The 16,336-nt window shown below is 36.5% G+C and overlaps 1 protein-coding gene across 2 annotated transcripts in view; it reads left to right on the forward strand.

Moving 5' to 3' along the window:
• Positions 1–727: 727 nt before the first annotated feature.
• The window catches only part of Smc2 (structural maintenance of chromosomes 2), a 52,479-nt gene continuing 36,870 nt past the window's right edge, over positions 728–16,336 (forward strand). The window contains exons 1-9 of one of the 2 annotated variants that reach the window (XM_046446415.2): positions 728–941; positions 1,746–1,975; positions 2,557–2,706; positions 5,262–5,384; positions 6,799–6,837; positions 8,228–8,338; positions 8,522–8,566; positions 9,371–9,604; positions 9,913–10,062. In XM_046446415.2, coding sequence (XP_046302371.1) covers positions 1,808–1,975; positions 2,557–2,706; positions 5,262–5,384; positions 6,799–6,837; positions 8,228–8,338; positions 8,522–8,566; positions 9,371–9,604; positions 9,913–10,062 — 1,020 coding nt within the window. In that variant the 5' untranslated portion in view covers positions 728–941; positions 1,746–1,807. The remainder of the gene's footprint in view (positions 942–1,745; positions 1,976–2,556; positions 2,707–5,261; positions 5,385–6,798; positions 6,838–8,227; positions 8,339–8,521; positions 8,567–9,370; positions 9,605–9,912; positions 10,063–16,336) is intronic. The other variant, XM_046446411.2, reaches the window with a different exon arrangement.

The following is a 16,336-nucleotide window of genomic DNA, read 5'->3' on the forward strand; positions in this document are numbered from 1 at the left end:
AGCTGTACTGAAGGACCTCCAATAAAACTTCCTGAAATGTTAGGCCTTCCATTGTTTATGATGACACAGTTTTTCAGGGTAAGGAGTTGAACAGTAGGCCTAGCACCTACTACCACCTCATACAATTTTTCCGGGCTCAGATCGAGTCCGTGAGCACTGGATTCCCCAGGAGACATGGAAACTTCAGGTGACAAGGCTCGCCATTCAGAAGTCAACCAGGGGCGGAGCCAGAGGCCCGAAAAGACCAGCGCCTCCGTGGCCCAACAAAGTACAGCTTCCATCTTCCCAAAAGCTGAGCAATCCGAGGAGAAACTAAGGCTTCTAACATAGAATGACAACAGACGATTCACTCGCCTGCGCCGCAGCTCTCAGACTTAAGCACTACAGAATCCCGCTAAACTCCGCTCGCAGAAGGCGGAGTCTGCAGAAGGCGGAGTCTGCAGGAGGCAACTTTGGGGCGGAAGGGGCCTGAGGCGGGGCGGGGCGGGGCGGGAGAAGCATGAGGCCCCCAGGCAGAGGCTTGGGGCTGCCCAGAGTGCGCCGGACGCCGGTGAGAATATACACCTTCTTGTCCTGTAATTCCCGGGCTCAACGACTTTAACACGCCATAAATTCCACTGTCGAGATTCTCTTTCCTATCGCCCTGTCACTTTGATCATTCGAGTGGAGGGAAAAGGTGAAACTCCAAATTCAGGCAGATCCTAGCCGCCAGCAGAGGAAATAAGCCGCAGAGATGGGGTCCTTTGCTCGCGCCGAAATTCAAAGGCTTAAATAGTTCCGGCGCGGGTGCTGTAAAAGGCTTTGGGATAGTACCTGCTATGGTAGAGTTTGCCTCATAGCATCCAAAGCCTGGTGCGGTTATCCCCTTTCTCCGTCTTCGTGACCCGAGGGAGTTTTGGTGGCGCCCCAAGCACAGGCGGCCTGAGGCAGTGCCGAGGTAGGTGCGTATGCGCGGCCGTTTGGGCCCGGCCTGGTATCCTGGGGGAGATGGAGCAGGAGGAGGGCGAGTGGCCAGAAGGGACCACAGCGATAATTAGGAGTAAAGACTGGTTCCTATCTAGGCTTGGAATGGGGCTAGGAGGTGCAGAAAAAAGCTGTCGGGAGGAGAGGAAACAATCTGAGTAAAAGCAAGAAGCTAGAAGATGCGAGATTTATCTACCCTGTTAAATACTTGCTGATTTTCCCGACCCTCAGAGTCAGACACTATTCGGGTATGCAGTGATGGACTTAGGTGAACATGCTACAGAACCTTGAATTGTGATTAGTTGGGTAAACAAATGCTGTTTTAAGTGTTAACTGTAAGTGCTATGAAGGAAAAAGAAAGCCTAAACAGGATGGGTAGAGGTGCTCTTTTACATAGGAAGGACTCCACCCAGTAAGGTGATATTTGTGCATGATGGCAGTAAAGGGCAGAGTGAACCATGCCACCATCAGAGAAGTATGTTGTGGGTAAAGAGAATGGGATGTGAAGGATGTGAATCAGTAGTCCTTGTTAGAAAGAATATGATGAAAGTTGAAGGCAAGCTGTAAAAGAAAGTACTAGTGGTCATTAACAGCTTAAATGGTTTAATTTCCAAGTAGAGACTAACTATCTTTTAAAGTAGGAGAATGATACCTTTATCAGATAGGGTGGTTTGACAGCTGTTTTATTTCTGTTACCCTGTCATACCTGTTTTAGTTTCTCTTACACATTATAATTCTAGGTTTGCAGTTCACTTAAGTGGTGTTATTTCTGTTTTGTACAGACCTGGTTTTGTGGTTTGTTTGATGCATCACAGAGGTTTACTGGCGCAAGACGGTATTGAAAATGCATATTAAATCAATCATTCTCGAGGGATTTAAATCCTATGCTCAGAGGACTGAAGTTAATGGTTTTGACCCCCTCTTCAATGCTATCACTGGTTTAAATGGTAGTGGTAAGTCCAACATATTGGACTCCATCTGCTTTTTGCTGGGAATCTCCAACCTGTCTCAGGTAAAGTGCAAACTTTCTGATTTATGTGAATTTAAGTTTGGCAAGGGAATCCTCACGCAACTTTGGAGACTCTTGCCAATGTTTTCTTCATTTGCATTGTTTTACTTAATGTGAATTATATCATATGTTAGTGAAGCCCCTTCAGGAAAGCATTATTACTCTGTTGGAAGAGAAAATGGAAACTCAGGTGTTGCTTAGTGTGTTTGGTAGTAATACCCAAACTCAGGCATTTTGACTTTAAGGCAGTATCACTCCAAAATCTCTGTTTGTCCCCTCTAGTGTTATAATGCCTTTTAAGGACATACTAATGGATTGAATGACAAGTGAAATTCATAGGCACTGTCTTCCCTTCAATCTTGCAAGTTAACTTTTGTTAAGAATGAATTAGAAAGTTCAAAGAGTTCAATCAGGAAAGGCACTCATTGAGTTGTTGTCCATTGTCCTTCCTTTCCTTGCCAGTGTATGCTACTGCCTATCCTTATTCATGAGTGGGTTTTCCAACTGTAGGGAACCCATTTTTAGTGCTGCTTTATACAATATAGAGATTTGTAGTTGATACACTTTTTTTTCTTTTGTTACAGGTTCGGGCTTCTAATTTACAAGATTTAGTTTACAAAAATGGGCAGGCTGGAATTACCAAAGCCTCAGTGTCGATCACCTTTGATAATTCTGACAAAAAACAAAGTCCTTTAGGATTTGAAGTTCATGATGAAATCACAGTAACAAGGCAGGTGAGTGATTATTAAATATTTGGATACCATAAGAACTCTGGTGGTCTGATGCATTACTTGTCAATATAACTTTGCAAAAAGTGCTGGAGACAAGCCAGATGCAGAAATGCATGCTTGGAGTCTTGGGAGGCTAAGGCAAGAGGATCGCAAGTTCAAGACCAGCCTCAGCAACTTAGTGAGGCCCCAAGCAGCTTAGCAAGACCCTGTCTCAAAGTAAAAAAAGGGTTGAGGATGTGGTTTAGAGGTAAAATGCCCCTGGGTTCAATCCCCATACCAGAGAAAGTGTTGGAGACAAGGTTTATGAGCAAAACTGATGCATCAATACTGAATCAAGTCCTTAAGAGTAGTTTCCTTATAAGGTCATGTACTGCATAATGTCAAGTCAGTCAGTGATGAACTGCATATGTGATGGTGGTTCCATAAGATTATATCACCTAGTGATGATGTAGCTGACTTAGTTTAATACACTCTGAAGTTTGCACAGTGGTGAAATTGTCTAATGATGCATTTCTCAGAAAGTATCCCCAGTCATGTGATTCTTAATGGTATTAAAATTTTGATCATGCAAGTTCCACCATTAACTAAGAGGATTGAAAGAGATCTGGAAAATCTTTCATCCATTATAAGAATTTAACCATATCTGAATTGTAAACCATACTTCAATCCTTTCTGGCTATATACTTAAATAATCCAAAAACCTGATCTTGCTATCTTCTAAAATAACCCATTCTGGTTTTGGACCAGTCTTGTTAAAAAAAAGTTATTTAAAAATCTGATGGAAATGTGAAACTGTCTTATAGTTGTGTACTTTAATCTTGGTGCTTAAAAACAAAAGTTTTGTTTTTTAAAATTCCATTAACTCATTTTCTATCTTCATACTATGTCACTGGTAGATTCTCTTCTCTATTTTGATAAATACTTATGATTTTTTAAAAAATGGCTATATCTTTAAAAAAATGGCTACATTTGGACAGAATCTTACTCTGTTATTAGAATAAACTAGGTTTATTCTATTTTAAATATTTTCTATATTTAAGTGATCTGCCAATCAAATGTTTTCTTAGGAGAATCTCACCAGGTCTTTCACTTGATGTTTGTTTCTACTTCCTTCACTTGCCTGATCCCATCAAATATTAATTAGTCTCCCTCTCTCCTCAATCTTTCTTTTTGTTTTTATTATATATTTTAATGCATGATACCTCCAGATCAGTGTGCCAGAATTGGTCTAGTAAGAGCAGAATTAAGACTTCTTCCATTTCAATACTCTACTTCTGTTTTTCCCATTTGACATTGCAATGTTCATAATAAATTGTGGATTCATAAAATTTACTTGAAATCACTGTAAAATTTTTTATGTGTGCTATGTTACTGCCATTTCTGCATATATGCAGGTTTTTTTTTTAAGACTAATAAGAACCTTACATTTGACCCTTATTTTATTTTTTTTTTTTAAGATGGTCAATGTTTTCAGCTTGTCAAAGTTTTGTTTTTTAAAATTCCATTAATTCACACTTATTCTCTATATTAGAACTATGTCACTGGTAGATACTCTCCTCTATGATAAATGCCTATGATTTAAAAAAAAATTGACTACATTGGGACAGAATCTTACTTTGTTATTGGGCATTCATCAAATAATATCCCTTTTGGAATTGTTCTTAATACTAATCTACCTAATTTTAACTGTCCTCATTCAGATGTCTTTATCAAAATTTACCTAAAGTCCTTGCCAAATTACTTAGGAGCAAGCATACTCAGTTTGTTGTTCAGATATATTAATATATGTACTATCAATCTAACAATCCTGTCAGGAAAGACATTTATTTAATATTTATTAACATTTATTCAGTATTTATTAATTTCTTGATGTATACTGAATGTTCTTGAATACATTGGAGTATACATACAGAAAGAAATATGAGATAAAGATCTTGAATAAAGGCCTCAGTATCTAGGGGGTGAGACAATCATATCCAACATAACAATTTAAATGCTATGGTAAAGTATGAGCAAGCCAGTTTCTGGCATGCCTTGTTCTTAATGAAGCCATGTTGAAGCTCCATGGCTGTCTTTAAGTGGCCAAAATACATGTCTTAATTCCTTTAAAAATTTTGTCAGAAAATGATGCCAAACCACTTGTATAGCTTTTAAAAGTATCTGACTTCTTTTCCCTTTGAAAAGTGGAGGAAGAGGAGTTCACCTTTGAGTGTGGAAAAATTGCAGAAGGAAGACCAGGAAAAGAAAGCATGTTTTATACTTTCATGGAAGCATAAAGGTAGAAGTGATCTTAGAGACAGTTCAATGCAGGGGAGGTTAAGAGAATTGTGCATGATTACATAGGTAGTTAGCAAAATTCCCCGAATTAGAATCTAGTTGTTCTGAATATAGTTAGTAATTGTTTTGACCATGACACACTTTTCTACCATTTATTTGGGATTGATTTTGTTTATTATTAATTGGATAGAACAAATAAATGTAAGGTAATATATATAATTTATCATTTTAGAAGAAGTTGGGTATATACATTTATGTTTTTAAAAATGCTTCCTTTTTAGGTGGTTATTGGTGGCAGAAATAAATATTTAATCAATGGAGTAAATGCAAACAACACCAGAGTACAGGATCTCTTCTGTTCTGTTGGTTTGAATGTTAATAACCCTCACTTTCTCATCATGCAGGTATTTTGTTTGGGTCCTTATGTCTTTCGTAATGGTTTTACTATTTTTAACTTATTGCAACAGATGTGCCATTCTTTTTGGATTTATTTTTTATTTGTGTTTATTGTTTTTATTTCCATTTTTAGGCACCTTTTAAGAAATGCAGTTAGTTAATTGTTTGGGCACCTTTTTAAGAAATGCAGTTAGTTAATTGTTAGTGATGTTTTCTACCATACTATGGACATTTGAATTTTAAAGAATGTCTAGAAATTATTTTTCTTGACTTATTTTATTACTCTAAGGACAATAGCTCTAATGGTAGAAATGCTATCATTGTATATTTTTAAGTTATTGGGTTAAAGCATCTTAATATTTATGGTATAAAAATCTGAATAATTTTTCTGTTTAGAAACTCATGTAAATGAAAAATAAGGCTGATACTAAGTTGCACTTAACATTTCACTTGAAATCTAGCTGTCTTTTGAGAGCATCCTAGCAAGGTCACTGGCAGGACCCTAATGGAACCATGTGTTTGTCCATTTTATGTTGCTATACCAATACTATAGACTGGATAATTTATAAACAATAGAAATTTATTTGGGAAGTCCAAGAGCATGGCACAGGCCTCTGGTGAGGGCTGTGCCATCCTCCCAACATCATTTATTCCTTCATAAGAGTAGAACATAATAGAACATAGTAGAACATAAAGTATGAAATAATTATTTCTTAATACATCCTACCTCTAAACACTGGGTTGCTTAAGGGAATAAGTTTCTAACACACAAACTTTGGGGAATATATACAAACTGTAGACCAAAATAAAAATATTTTCATTACATATTAGCTTCAAGGCTGAAAATTTACTTCTAGTGAATATGTATCCTAACAAATTCAATTCTGGGAGAACTGGATGTGCAGATTTTTGTTTTGTTTGCTTTCAGTAATGAACAAATTTAATGTTCTGGCATTGAAATAAAATATTCTATTTGAGTTGTACAGGTTTGTTGTATATTTAGTGAGGGCTATCAAAAAATCTAGAAACGTTCACAACTCTGCTAAAATCTATATACATACTTAATCTGTTGTAGAATTGTATACTCCTATAATTTTAATATTAACTTTCTCAGAAATGAATTAACTGTGAAACTGAAACTGAATTAACTGTGTTTCAATTATTTAGTTGTATCATTTAATAACTCAGGTAATTTGTATCACTGATAATATAATATTCCACAATAGCACATTTCTAAAATTCTAGAATTATAAAGTTCCTTTAGTGTCATGCCTAACAAAAGTAACATCTTTTCATGAAAAAATACCTCCTCAATTGGTATATTGAGATATAAGAAGCCCCCCTACAGATAAATATTGAATGCCATTAGTTCACATTTTATAATTTGTTAGTATTGTAGTAATTTTGTCATTTTATTTTCAGGGTCGAATTACAAAAGTATTGAATATGAAGCCTCCTGAGGTAAAAGTACCATTTGTGGGTAGTAATTAATTATAGCTATTGTTTCAATCTTCTAGGAAACAAAATTTAAAAATAATTTTATGCATTAAAATTCTTGGAAACATTGTTTAGTGATTATAAAGGAAGTTGTTTGTTGAATATTTAGCACTGTACTCAATATTAAGAGTTTTGACAGCATAAAGCAACCTTGCTCAATTCATCTTCCATGTCAGGATTAATACTATAGAAAAGCTTAAGAAAGAGCCAGACATGGTGGTGCATGGCTGTCATCCTAGCGACTTAGGAGGAGGCTGAGGTAGGAAGATCACGAGTTCAAAGCCAGCCTCAGCAGTGGCAAGGTGCTTAGTAACTCATTGAGACCCTGTCTCTGAATAAAATACAAAATAGGGCTGGGGATGTGGCTCAGTGGTTGAGTGCCCCTGAATTTAGTCCCTGATAACCACCCCCACCCCCCCGCCAAAAAAAAGAAAAGCTTAAGAAAAAAGATTAATTTGCAATTAGTTCATTTTGTAGAATAGGTTATTTAGGGCACTGAGACTTAATTTTCTCTTGGAACCACCTTGAAACAGTTGGTGTGAAGGAATGAATATTATATATATGAACAAAGGCTTTTCAAATTTTTTTTTTTTTTTTAATTGAGAAGAGCCAGTAAGATGGATAATTGATAATACTAGTCTGTTTGAGTACAGGGCATGCTTATTTTCCATAGATAACAGCTGAGGGGGAAAACTGCTAATTTGAAATCTACGAAATATATGTTACGTAGCATGTTCCAGGAAAATTGCCATCTTATAAAATTATGATTGATTCATATTTTCCTTTTTCACTGTGCTTTTCACAGCATTGCTTTGTTTAATTCTCAATGCTGCTGTGAGACATTGTCAGTACTCTGGAGGCAAGAACTGAAGCACAGAGGAAATTAAGTTATATGTAGTAGTCGTTAACACATGTGCCACAATTGGAAGGCTAATGTTGTGCCATACTTCAGGCTTGTTGGCAAAGTGGCTGAAGTCTGACTTGAAAGAATTTTCAATAGAAACTTCCTAAAATGAAAGAAGAAAGGGGTGTTCTTTTTATTTTTTACTTTTTTTTAAGTGTGTAATTGAAGGGAAAAGGAGGAATTATTGGCTTCAATTTCAAAAGAGAGAAACCTTGGAAACTTAGTGTATAGCAGGTTTGACTTTAGAATAGGAGTGAGGCCAGAAATGTTTCTTGAATAGAAGAGTTGTGGTTAATAGCTACATTTTTATCTGATAGCTTATGATCTTTTTAAGCTCTTATTTTGGTAAGATGCTTAGGGAGGTCAGTCTGCAAATGATATAAGTAATGTAAGTTCCAGTGAGATGCATTGTTTGGGGCTCTTATGACATTATTATAATTGTCATTCCAGATTTTATCTATGATTGAAGAAGCAGCTGGAACCAGAATGTATGAATACAAAAAAATAGCTGCCCAGAAAACTATAGAAAAAAAGGAGGCTAAGCTGAAAGAAATTAAGACGGTAATTAAATTTGTATAAAACATTTTTGGAAAAGAGTACCCTTTTGCATTTGGAGTTTCTGCTATAAAGAGGGAAATATTTTTTTCTAATCAGTTTTCCAGTGTTCCAGTCTACTTTTCTTTTTAAAGTTTTGTTAAATGGTATTTGACATACTGAAAATACTGATATTCCTCCATTTTTCAGATACTCGAAGAAGAGATTACTCCAACCATTCAAAAATTAAAAGAGGTATGTATTTTGTATATAAGGAGAGCCAGTTAGAATGTCTCTTACAATTGGTGATGTATCCAAAATTAGGCAAATAGGGATGAAGTGTATACTGTTTCTTGGGGATTTTCCTTGAGAAGAAATAAGGAATTTAAGTACTCCATAACAGCCTCTGCTTGTAGAAAGTATGTATTCTGCATCTCTTAAGTCTTGATTTTGGACAATAATCTTCCATTGCCTTGGAAAATGGTATGCTAGATTTTAATGTTTTATTAAAGAGGAGCAAGTGTGATTTTCCTGGATAATTAAATGTAGTACTATAGTACTGTAAAGTAGAACTTACATAATCGATACTGGAAAAACTGAAAAATTATGATCTTGAAGGTATCCCCTTGATATGGATAATCTTTCTATATCTGTTAGTATGAACAGGCCATTTAACCACTCAGAATTTGTTTCTTCATCTGCACATTAGATACTTAACTATGTATCACTTGATGAATTTCTGGATTGTGTATAGAATTCTTATTACTGCCAGTTTTTGAACCATATGTCCATATTTCCTTGTTAATTCCAATTGCCTCATGTTATATTAGAAAAATAGGTCACACGGAATTCATTAGAAATGGTATAAAGCTATCTAAAAAGTCAAGAGTTTTGATATTATTTAAAATTTCCTAAAACTAAAATGCCATGGTCATTTAAGACAAAAATTTATCATATCATGTAATGGGAAATTTGAAACATGATGCTGTAGTTTGATTCTTTCCAAGTTTGTTTTGAAAAGTGTGAATTTTGAATTATTTATTCTGATTTCTCTTTCAGGAAAGATCTTCCTATTTGGAATATCAAAAAGTAATAAGAGAAATAGAACATTTGAGTCGTTTATACATTGCTTATCAGTTTTTACTGGCTGAAGATACTAAAGAGCGCTCAGCTGAGGAGTTAAAAGAAATGCAGGATAAAGTTGTAAAACTTCAAGAAGCATTGTCTGAAAATGATAAAAAAATAAATGCACTTAATCATGAAATAGAAGAATTGGAGAAAAGAAAAGATAAGGTCGGAACATATAAATTATTAAATTACTCTGAAAAAAATGTACAATAACTATTTAAGATTTTTTTTTTTTTTTTAATATACTATGGATTGAACCAGGGTATTTAACCACTGACCCAGATATGCACCTCTTTTTATTTTTTATTTTGAAACAGGGTCTAACTATTAGTGGCTATTTAGGATTTATTAGGCATTGTTCTTAATGTAGGATAATAAAATGGCTTATATAATAAATATTTTATATAGAAATACAAGAAAATTAAAGCATGAATATATTTTAAGTAATTTCAGTTGTGTTTATTTGATTATAGGAAGTTGGAGGTGTACTCCGATCTTTAGAAGATGCTCTTGCAGAGGCTCAGCGGGTTAATACTAAATCTCAAAGTGCATTTGACCTCAAGAAGAAAAATCTGGCAAGTGAAGAAAACAAACACAAGGAGCTAGAAAAAAATATGATTGAGGTAAGCAAAAAAAAAAAAAAAGCTTTAATATAATTCTAATGTATATTTATTAATATTGTGTTAATATTTAGTGTCTCTACTGTGAGCTAAAAATGATTGTTTGAACTGGAGATATACTAGTGATAAAAATGGTTAAAATTCTCAGCCTTGTGGGTCCATTTGGGAAAATGATTATAATGAAATAAGTAAGTAAAATATATAGCACGTTATGTAGCAGTAACTGATGTGGAAAAAATATCAAAGTAGAGGAGAAAGTTTGGAGTTCAGGGGAAGGAGGACATAATGTGGTATTTTAAATTGGCTAGCTATTAAAGTATGAACTTGCCATTAGACACGGTGGAGAACAGAAAGAACAGGTTTACATGAGGAAAATAAGTGAGCATAAAAGGCTTGAGATTTCCTGTTAGATATCTTGAGTGGTGATGTTGATTAGGTAGTAAAATATATGAATATTAATCCAGACTAAAATACAGATTTGGGCATCATTAGTATCTAAGTGATATTTAATTTCATAAGACAGGATAAAACTATCAAAGGTATGCGTATAGATGAGAAGAAGTTTAAACTTCAGGCAGTGCACTAATTAAACATGTAAGTTAGGGTACATGAGGAAGAGTGAGCAAAGAATGGAGAAGATACAAAGAAAATCATGCCAGTCCATAAGTTGACCTACAGCCCAAGTGAAAAAATATTTCAAGGAGAAATGGCCCTGAGATCCTGATAGAGTGTGTTCATACTCACACAAAATGACAGCAGAAAAATACATGCATGGATATAGAAAACTCTTGAAAAATTTTCTGAAAAGGATAAAGAAGGAGCTTACTGAAGGGTAATATAGAAGTAAGCTTTTTTGGGCTTGATTTTATAAAGAATAAATTATACATTGATGGGAAAAAATTTGGTAGTCAAAGCAGCATTGGTGATTCAGGAGAGAGAAATTGTTGAATTCTTAAAACAAGCTCCCTCAGTAGGTGAGAGTAGGATAGAAACTGGTGTGCAATTAGAACAGGTAGCCTTTGCAAGGGGCAGAAATAGGTCATTCCCAGACACAAGAAGAGTCAGTATGTACTATCATGCAGGCAGATGAATAAGTGTGTGATAGAGCTTTTGGAAGTTCTCTTAAGTGTGATTCTGTTGTCCCAGTGAAAGTATGATTTGCCTTTCCTATGGGAAAGAATTAACTTATTTGAAAATAAAATATTTATTTTTATTGTAATATTAGGTATTGCTTCATGTAAATACAATTATCAACTTAAGAAACACGGGGATAAAAATTTAGACAAACTGTCAAAGTAGTATGAATGTGTGACATAGCATTTCTGTTTTGGCTTCCAGTAGCTGAAATCAGTTCATTATTTCCTTTTCTAATCAGGCTTATAAAGCGCTAAATATGTGGACTTGCCTTGATTTTGGCTGATTTTTCTTTAATTTTGCCAGGCCCTTAAGTTTCAGATAGATATACTGATTGTTCCTCTTTCATCTCCTTTTCTGTATCTTTTTATTCTTCTTGATCTTTCAATGTTAGCATGTCACAGCCTGGAGTAAAGACATCTTTACTTCTTACAGTCTCATTTTAGCCTAGACATTGTCTACAAGTTGATGCCTTCCAAATCTAAACTAGACTTAACTATTTCCCTGAACGCTGTGAAGAAGCAGGCTGTGCACTACTTATCAGCTTGTCTGAGTCCTGAAAGAACACACTCATACACAAAATACTACATGAGGTTTGTTTATTGCTTATGGATAGTCAGCAGTGGACAACAAAAGCCTAGAATTTATTGTGAACTAGTTCCCAAGGCTCAATAAAGGTTCCCCAGAGTGGATGGGATCTTATCCACCTCTCAGCCACCTTAGGAAGTAGCCTGTCCTAGGGTGATGCGTGGGACTGGGCTAAAGAATTGAAAGACATTCTATTTCTGGGGACAGATTAGAACAAAGCCCTGAATTTTCCAGCCAGTCTCTTCCCAGATCAGGACATTGCATGACCATCACATTCTTAAGAACTATAAGCCAGAAAGAGGAAAATTGAGTTAGTCCAAGGCAACCTGGAAAACCATCATGCAATCCTCCTGACCCAGATAATCAACCCCCTGAGCAAAGCTAGTCCATTTCATATGCCGATGGATCTCCTAAAATCTAGAGGAGGAGGAGGAGGTTTGTCTCTTTTGAGTTGATGTGTAATACCTTAACTAATACACAGTACAACGTTGTGAAGCCATAGCCAGAATACGTTTCATTAGGAGACTGCAGCAAGCAGGATGATCAGGCCTGGATAGAGCACTGACCCAGATTAGATCCTGGGAATCTAAGTACTGAGTTGCTGAAGAGGTCAAAGAAGGATCCTGATGGTAACACTACTATCTGCAGCCCGTGGGCTTGCTTTTGGGTCTCTTCTACTTGGGCTTCTACAATATCTGAGGTCTCTATACAGATACACCAAGAGATGCTGGTACTTGAATACACTTCATTCAGCTTAATAAAAAGTTTAGATTGTCTAAAAGGCGGTTGAGATGTCTCCTTGACTGCCAAGGCTGGGAGAGAGGTGAAGGCAATATCTGCCATGGTTGAGGATAGGTTTCTTCTCATTTTCTCATGAGAATTACTTCTGTGTGTGATTCCAAAGATCTCATAAAGCATATAAACCCAGAGTGGTTTTATACTTCCTGGTAGGTCCCCTTGTAAGCCTGACATTCAGCTTTAGGCTGATGACTCAATACTGCATCTCATTCCTAGGGGTGATATCTAAGGGCAAACCAACCACACCCAGTGTATAGAATCCCACTGTCTGTGAGCTTTCCAGACATGCCATTGAACATCATTGGTTTGGCTAACCCCTAGACTGCCCACAGAGAAAGCTGTAGATCTGGGATATACACCCTTTATCTCCATTTTATTGTTCAGTGGCCCACATATGGATATGGGCCTCATTCATGACCTAACTGCAGAAGCTCACTTTCCTTCATACAGAATTGTTCATGAAGCTCCTGCACATGGGATTAGCACAAGGCCAGTTCTTGTTTTTGTCATTACTACTAGGATATTTAACCATTTAAGCATGCTGCCTCAAAATACCAGCCCTTTTTATTTTATTTTTTAATTAATTAATTAATTTTTTTTATTTTTTGGTACCTGGGATTGAACCCAGGGGCACTTAACCACCGAGTCACATCCCCAGCCCTTTTTATTTTGTGACAAGATCTTGGTGAATCATAGAGTGCTGCCAAGTTGCTGGCCCCAAACTTGCTATCCAGCAGCCTCAGCCTCCCAAGCTGCTGGGATTGTATGCATGCACCACCATGCCTGGCCTAAAATACCAGCCCTTTAAGGTTTTGTTAGTTTGGGTTGTGACATTTTGCTACAGAGTCAGTTAAGTTAAAATGGATTATTTCTGGCTCCTTTCCTTGTAACTGGTGATATATTTTCTTTTGGTAAACCAGGGTATGGAGTCTGTTGGTATACACTATGGGGTTAAGAATGCTGGTAAAGTTTACTACTTGTAGGACCAGGGTATGGAGTCTGTTGGTATACACTATGGGGTTAAGAATGCTGGTAAAGTTTACTACTTGTAGGACCAGAGATTGCTTGGCCTGATCTTGAATATACCATTTTCATTTGAAAATTGACCTTGAGCCTGCCAAATTTATTGATGGGGTTTGTAAGAACCCAAGAAAGAATATGCAGTTCAGGTCTCACAGTCACATGTGGTGATTCAGCTTTAAGGTATTTATTTAAGGTGTTTATTCTTCACGAGTGCATGTTAGCAAGCAAGTTACCCATCAAAAAGGGATATATATTTGCATCATGCAAACTATATGTCTCAAAATCCAGTAGGCTAGCAAATCCCTGTGGTAATTTTCTCTTGCCACAGACCCCAGTCCACATACATGGAGACTGAAGGTAACTTGTAATTCCATCTGGCTGGCCAGCTAAAGGTTTTAAAAGCAGCACTTGGGCCATGACATGTTGAACTACTTACAAGGCTTCCAAGAGTCCTGCTCAATATTGGCAGTTTCACTGAAGTGGTCAAAAGAATACTCATGTGATGCACCATAATCACCTAATCACAATAAATGGCACCATAATCACCTAATCATAGTTGTGCTATGCCTAGTGGCATATCAGCCATTAGGCTTTCTTCCTATATGTGCCATCAGGGTGAAAAATTCTTGTTAAATTATATTTGGGATACTTATCTGACTTATTAGTCTCCATGCCTTGAAGCCCTTTTTGACCAGTGACACTAGCTGGTGCTTTGTAATAGAGTAGTTTGTAATATTTTTGTCTGTAGCAGATTTTGAATTAACAAAGTTATGCCCTGTTTTCTACTTAGCGCGGCACTTTTGCTAAATAGCTATTGGGTCTTTGCTAGCTTCAGAAGTGATTATGCCCCATTGTTATGACTTGAGTTCTTGGCTATGAGGGAACATGTCCTCATAGGTGATGTTTTGGGCCACAAACAGCCAAAATGTCAAGGTGAATAATGTATTCAGCAATGGAAATTTGGTCACTGGCACCCAAAATGATCTACAACCAAGGGCCCCACCCATAACCAATAAGCACCTTGGCTCACTAGATTCATCCCCAAATCTCCTGATATAATCAATTTAATTTTTCCCCTAAGGAGATCTGGAAATACTGTCATAAGTCTCCAGTAAACAAGAAACCCTGAAAAGTTGGAATTCCCTTATCTTCTTTTTTTTTTAATTTTTTATTGTTGATTATTCAAAACATTACAAATTTCTTGACATATCATATTCCACACTTTGATTCAAGTGGGTTATGAACTCCCACCTTCACCCCATACACAGATTGCAGAATCACATCAGTTACACATCCATTGATTTACATATTGCCATACCCCTTATCTTCTTGACGGGAGTATAAGGCCATTGTGCTCCAGTAAGCCTCTGGAGATCTTGCTTCCTCTCTAAACTGTACTGTTTAGTGGTTTAGATCTATAGTGTACCTTTATCAAATCAACACTTTAGTCAGGATGTTTAGGGGTTCCCAGCCTTTCTGCATATCTGTCCCCAATATACTATCTATTTCTGTGAAGGCCTGCATTTTTTTGTTTGTTTGTTTATTTACTCCCTCTCACCTGCCTCAGGGTTCATCTGATTACCCATTTCCTGGGGTCTCTGTCACTTGGCATGAACAATTCATAAATACCCCCAAATCAGGGGATCATGTACTGAACTGCCTCATTTCTGTATTTCCCTCTGCCTTAATCCATGCAGCCAGCTTATTCCCATCTATAAGAAGTGACCTGTGTCCCACTTACTGTGCCTCCTTTCCCATAAAACATCCAGGTGTATGTCCAGATCTTAAATCTCCCCTTACTCTGCCAGCTGGCTTGCATCTCTGCTATGAGCTGGGTTTTGAGGGGTTGGGAGTGGTATGGCCACTCTAACTTTGGCAGTAATATAGACTGGACCCTACTGAATTGTGCCAATTTTTATGAAACGGGTTTATTGTGTACCTGATTACCAACTTCTCAGTGTTCAATAAATAGTCATATACTTAGTAGATATTCATAATAATTTATAGTAGATATTCTTATATAATTCATAATAGATATTTATACAGTTATATAAAGCAAATTTATTATTTACAGATGGGTAGTAATTGACAGCAGAACCCTGGGATTCATGGTGGGAAAGCTGCCAAGGGCAGATGGGAATCTCATGTGCATGCCCCACTCAACCTAGATCTAAGGGACCCTGGAAAGTAGCTTGCCTTGAGATTTATATCAGGGTGAAATTTATATCATATCACCACAAGGTGACATGAGTTGCTGGGTTAAAGCATTAAAGATATTTCATTTCTAGGCTGGAGGGTTGGAGACTAAAATAGAGCATAGGCTATTTAGGCCCTTTCCTCCCTATTTTAGGATGATGTTGTTCTAACACATTCTATGGTTATTTTTGAGAGCTACATCTGAGAAAGGGAACTGAACTGGATCAGTCCATGGTCACCTGGAGAATTGTCCTATAAACTGCAGATTCATTTGTTCAACTAGCCACTTAACTTTTTTTTTTTTCTCAGATGAGTAACAAAAAGTATACAATTTAACATATCCACAATGGATATGTTATATATATAAATATAAATTTTCCACACCAATGTAAATGCGAATTATTGTACTTTCCATATGTCAATAAATAGCATCATAATCACCTAATCACTTAGTCCAGAAATCCTAGGGTCCCTCTGAATTTCCTTTTTTCCTCTGAAGCTCCTTAATGAGTTCATCAGCAAATTCTGTTGACTCTAA

This window comes from Marmota monax, unplaced genomic scaffold (genome assembly GCF_021218885.2).
Source record: "Marmota monax isolate L192 unplaced genomic scaffold, Marmota_monax_Labrador192_F-V1.1 WCK01_AAM20220418_F8-fsc00300, whole genome shotgun sequence".
Lineage (NCBI taxonomy): Eukaryota > Metazoa > Chordata > Mammalia > Rodentia > Sciuridae > Marmota > Marmota monax.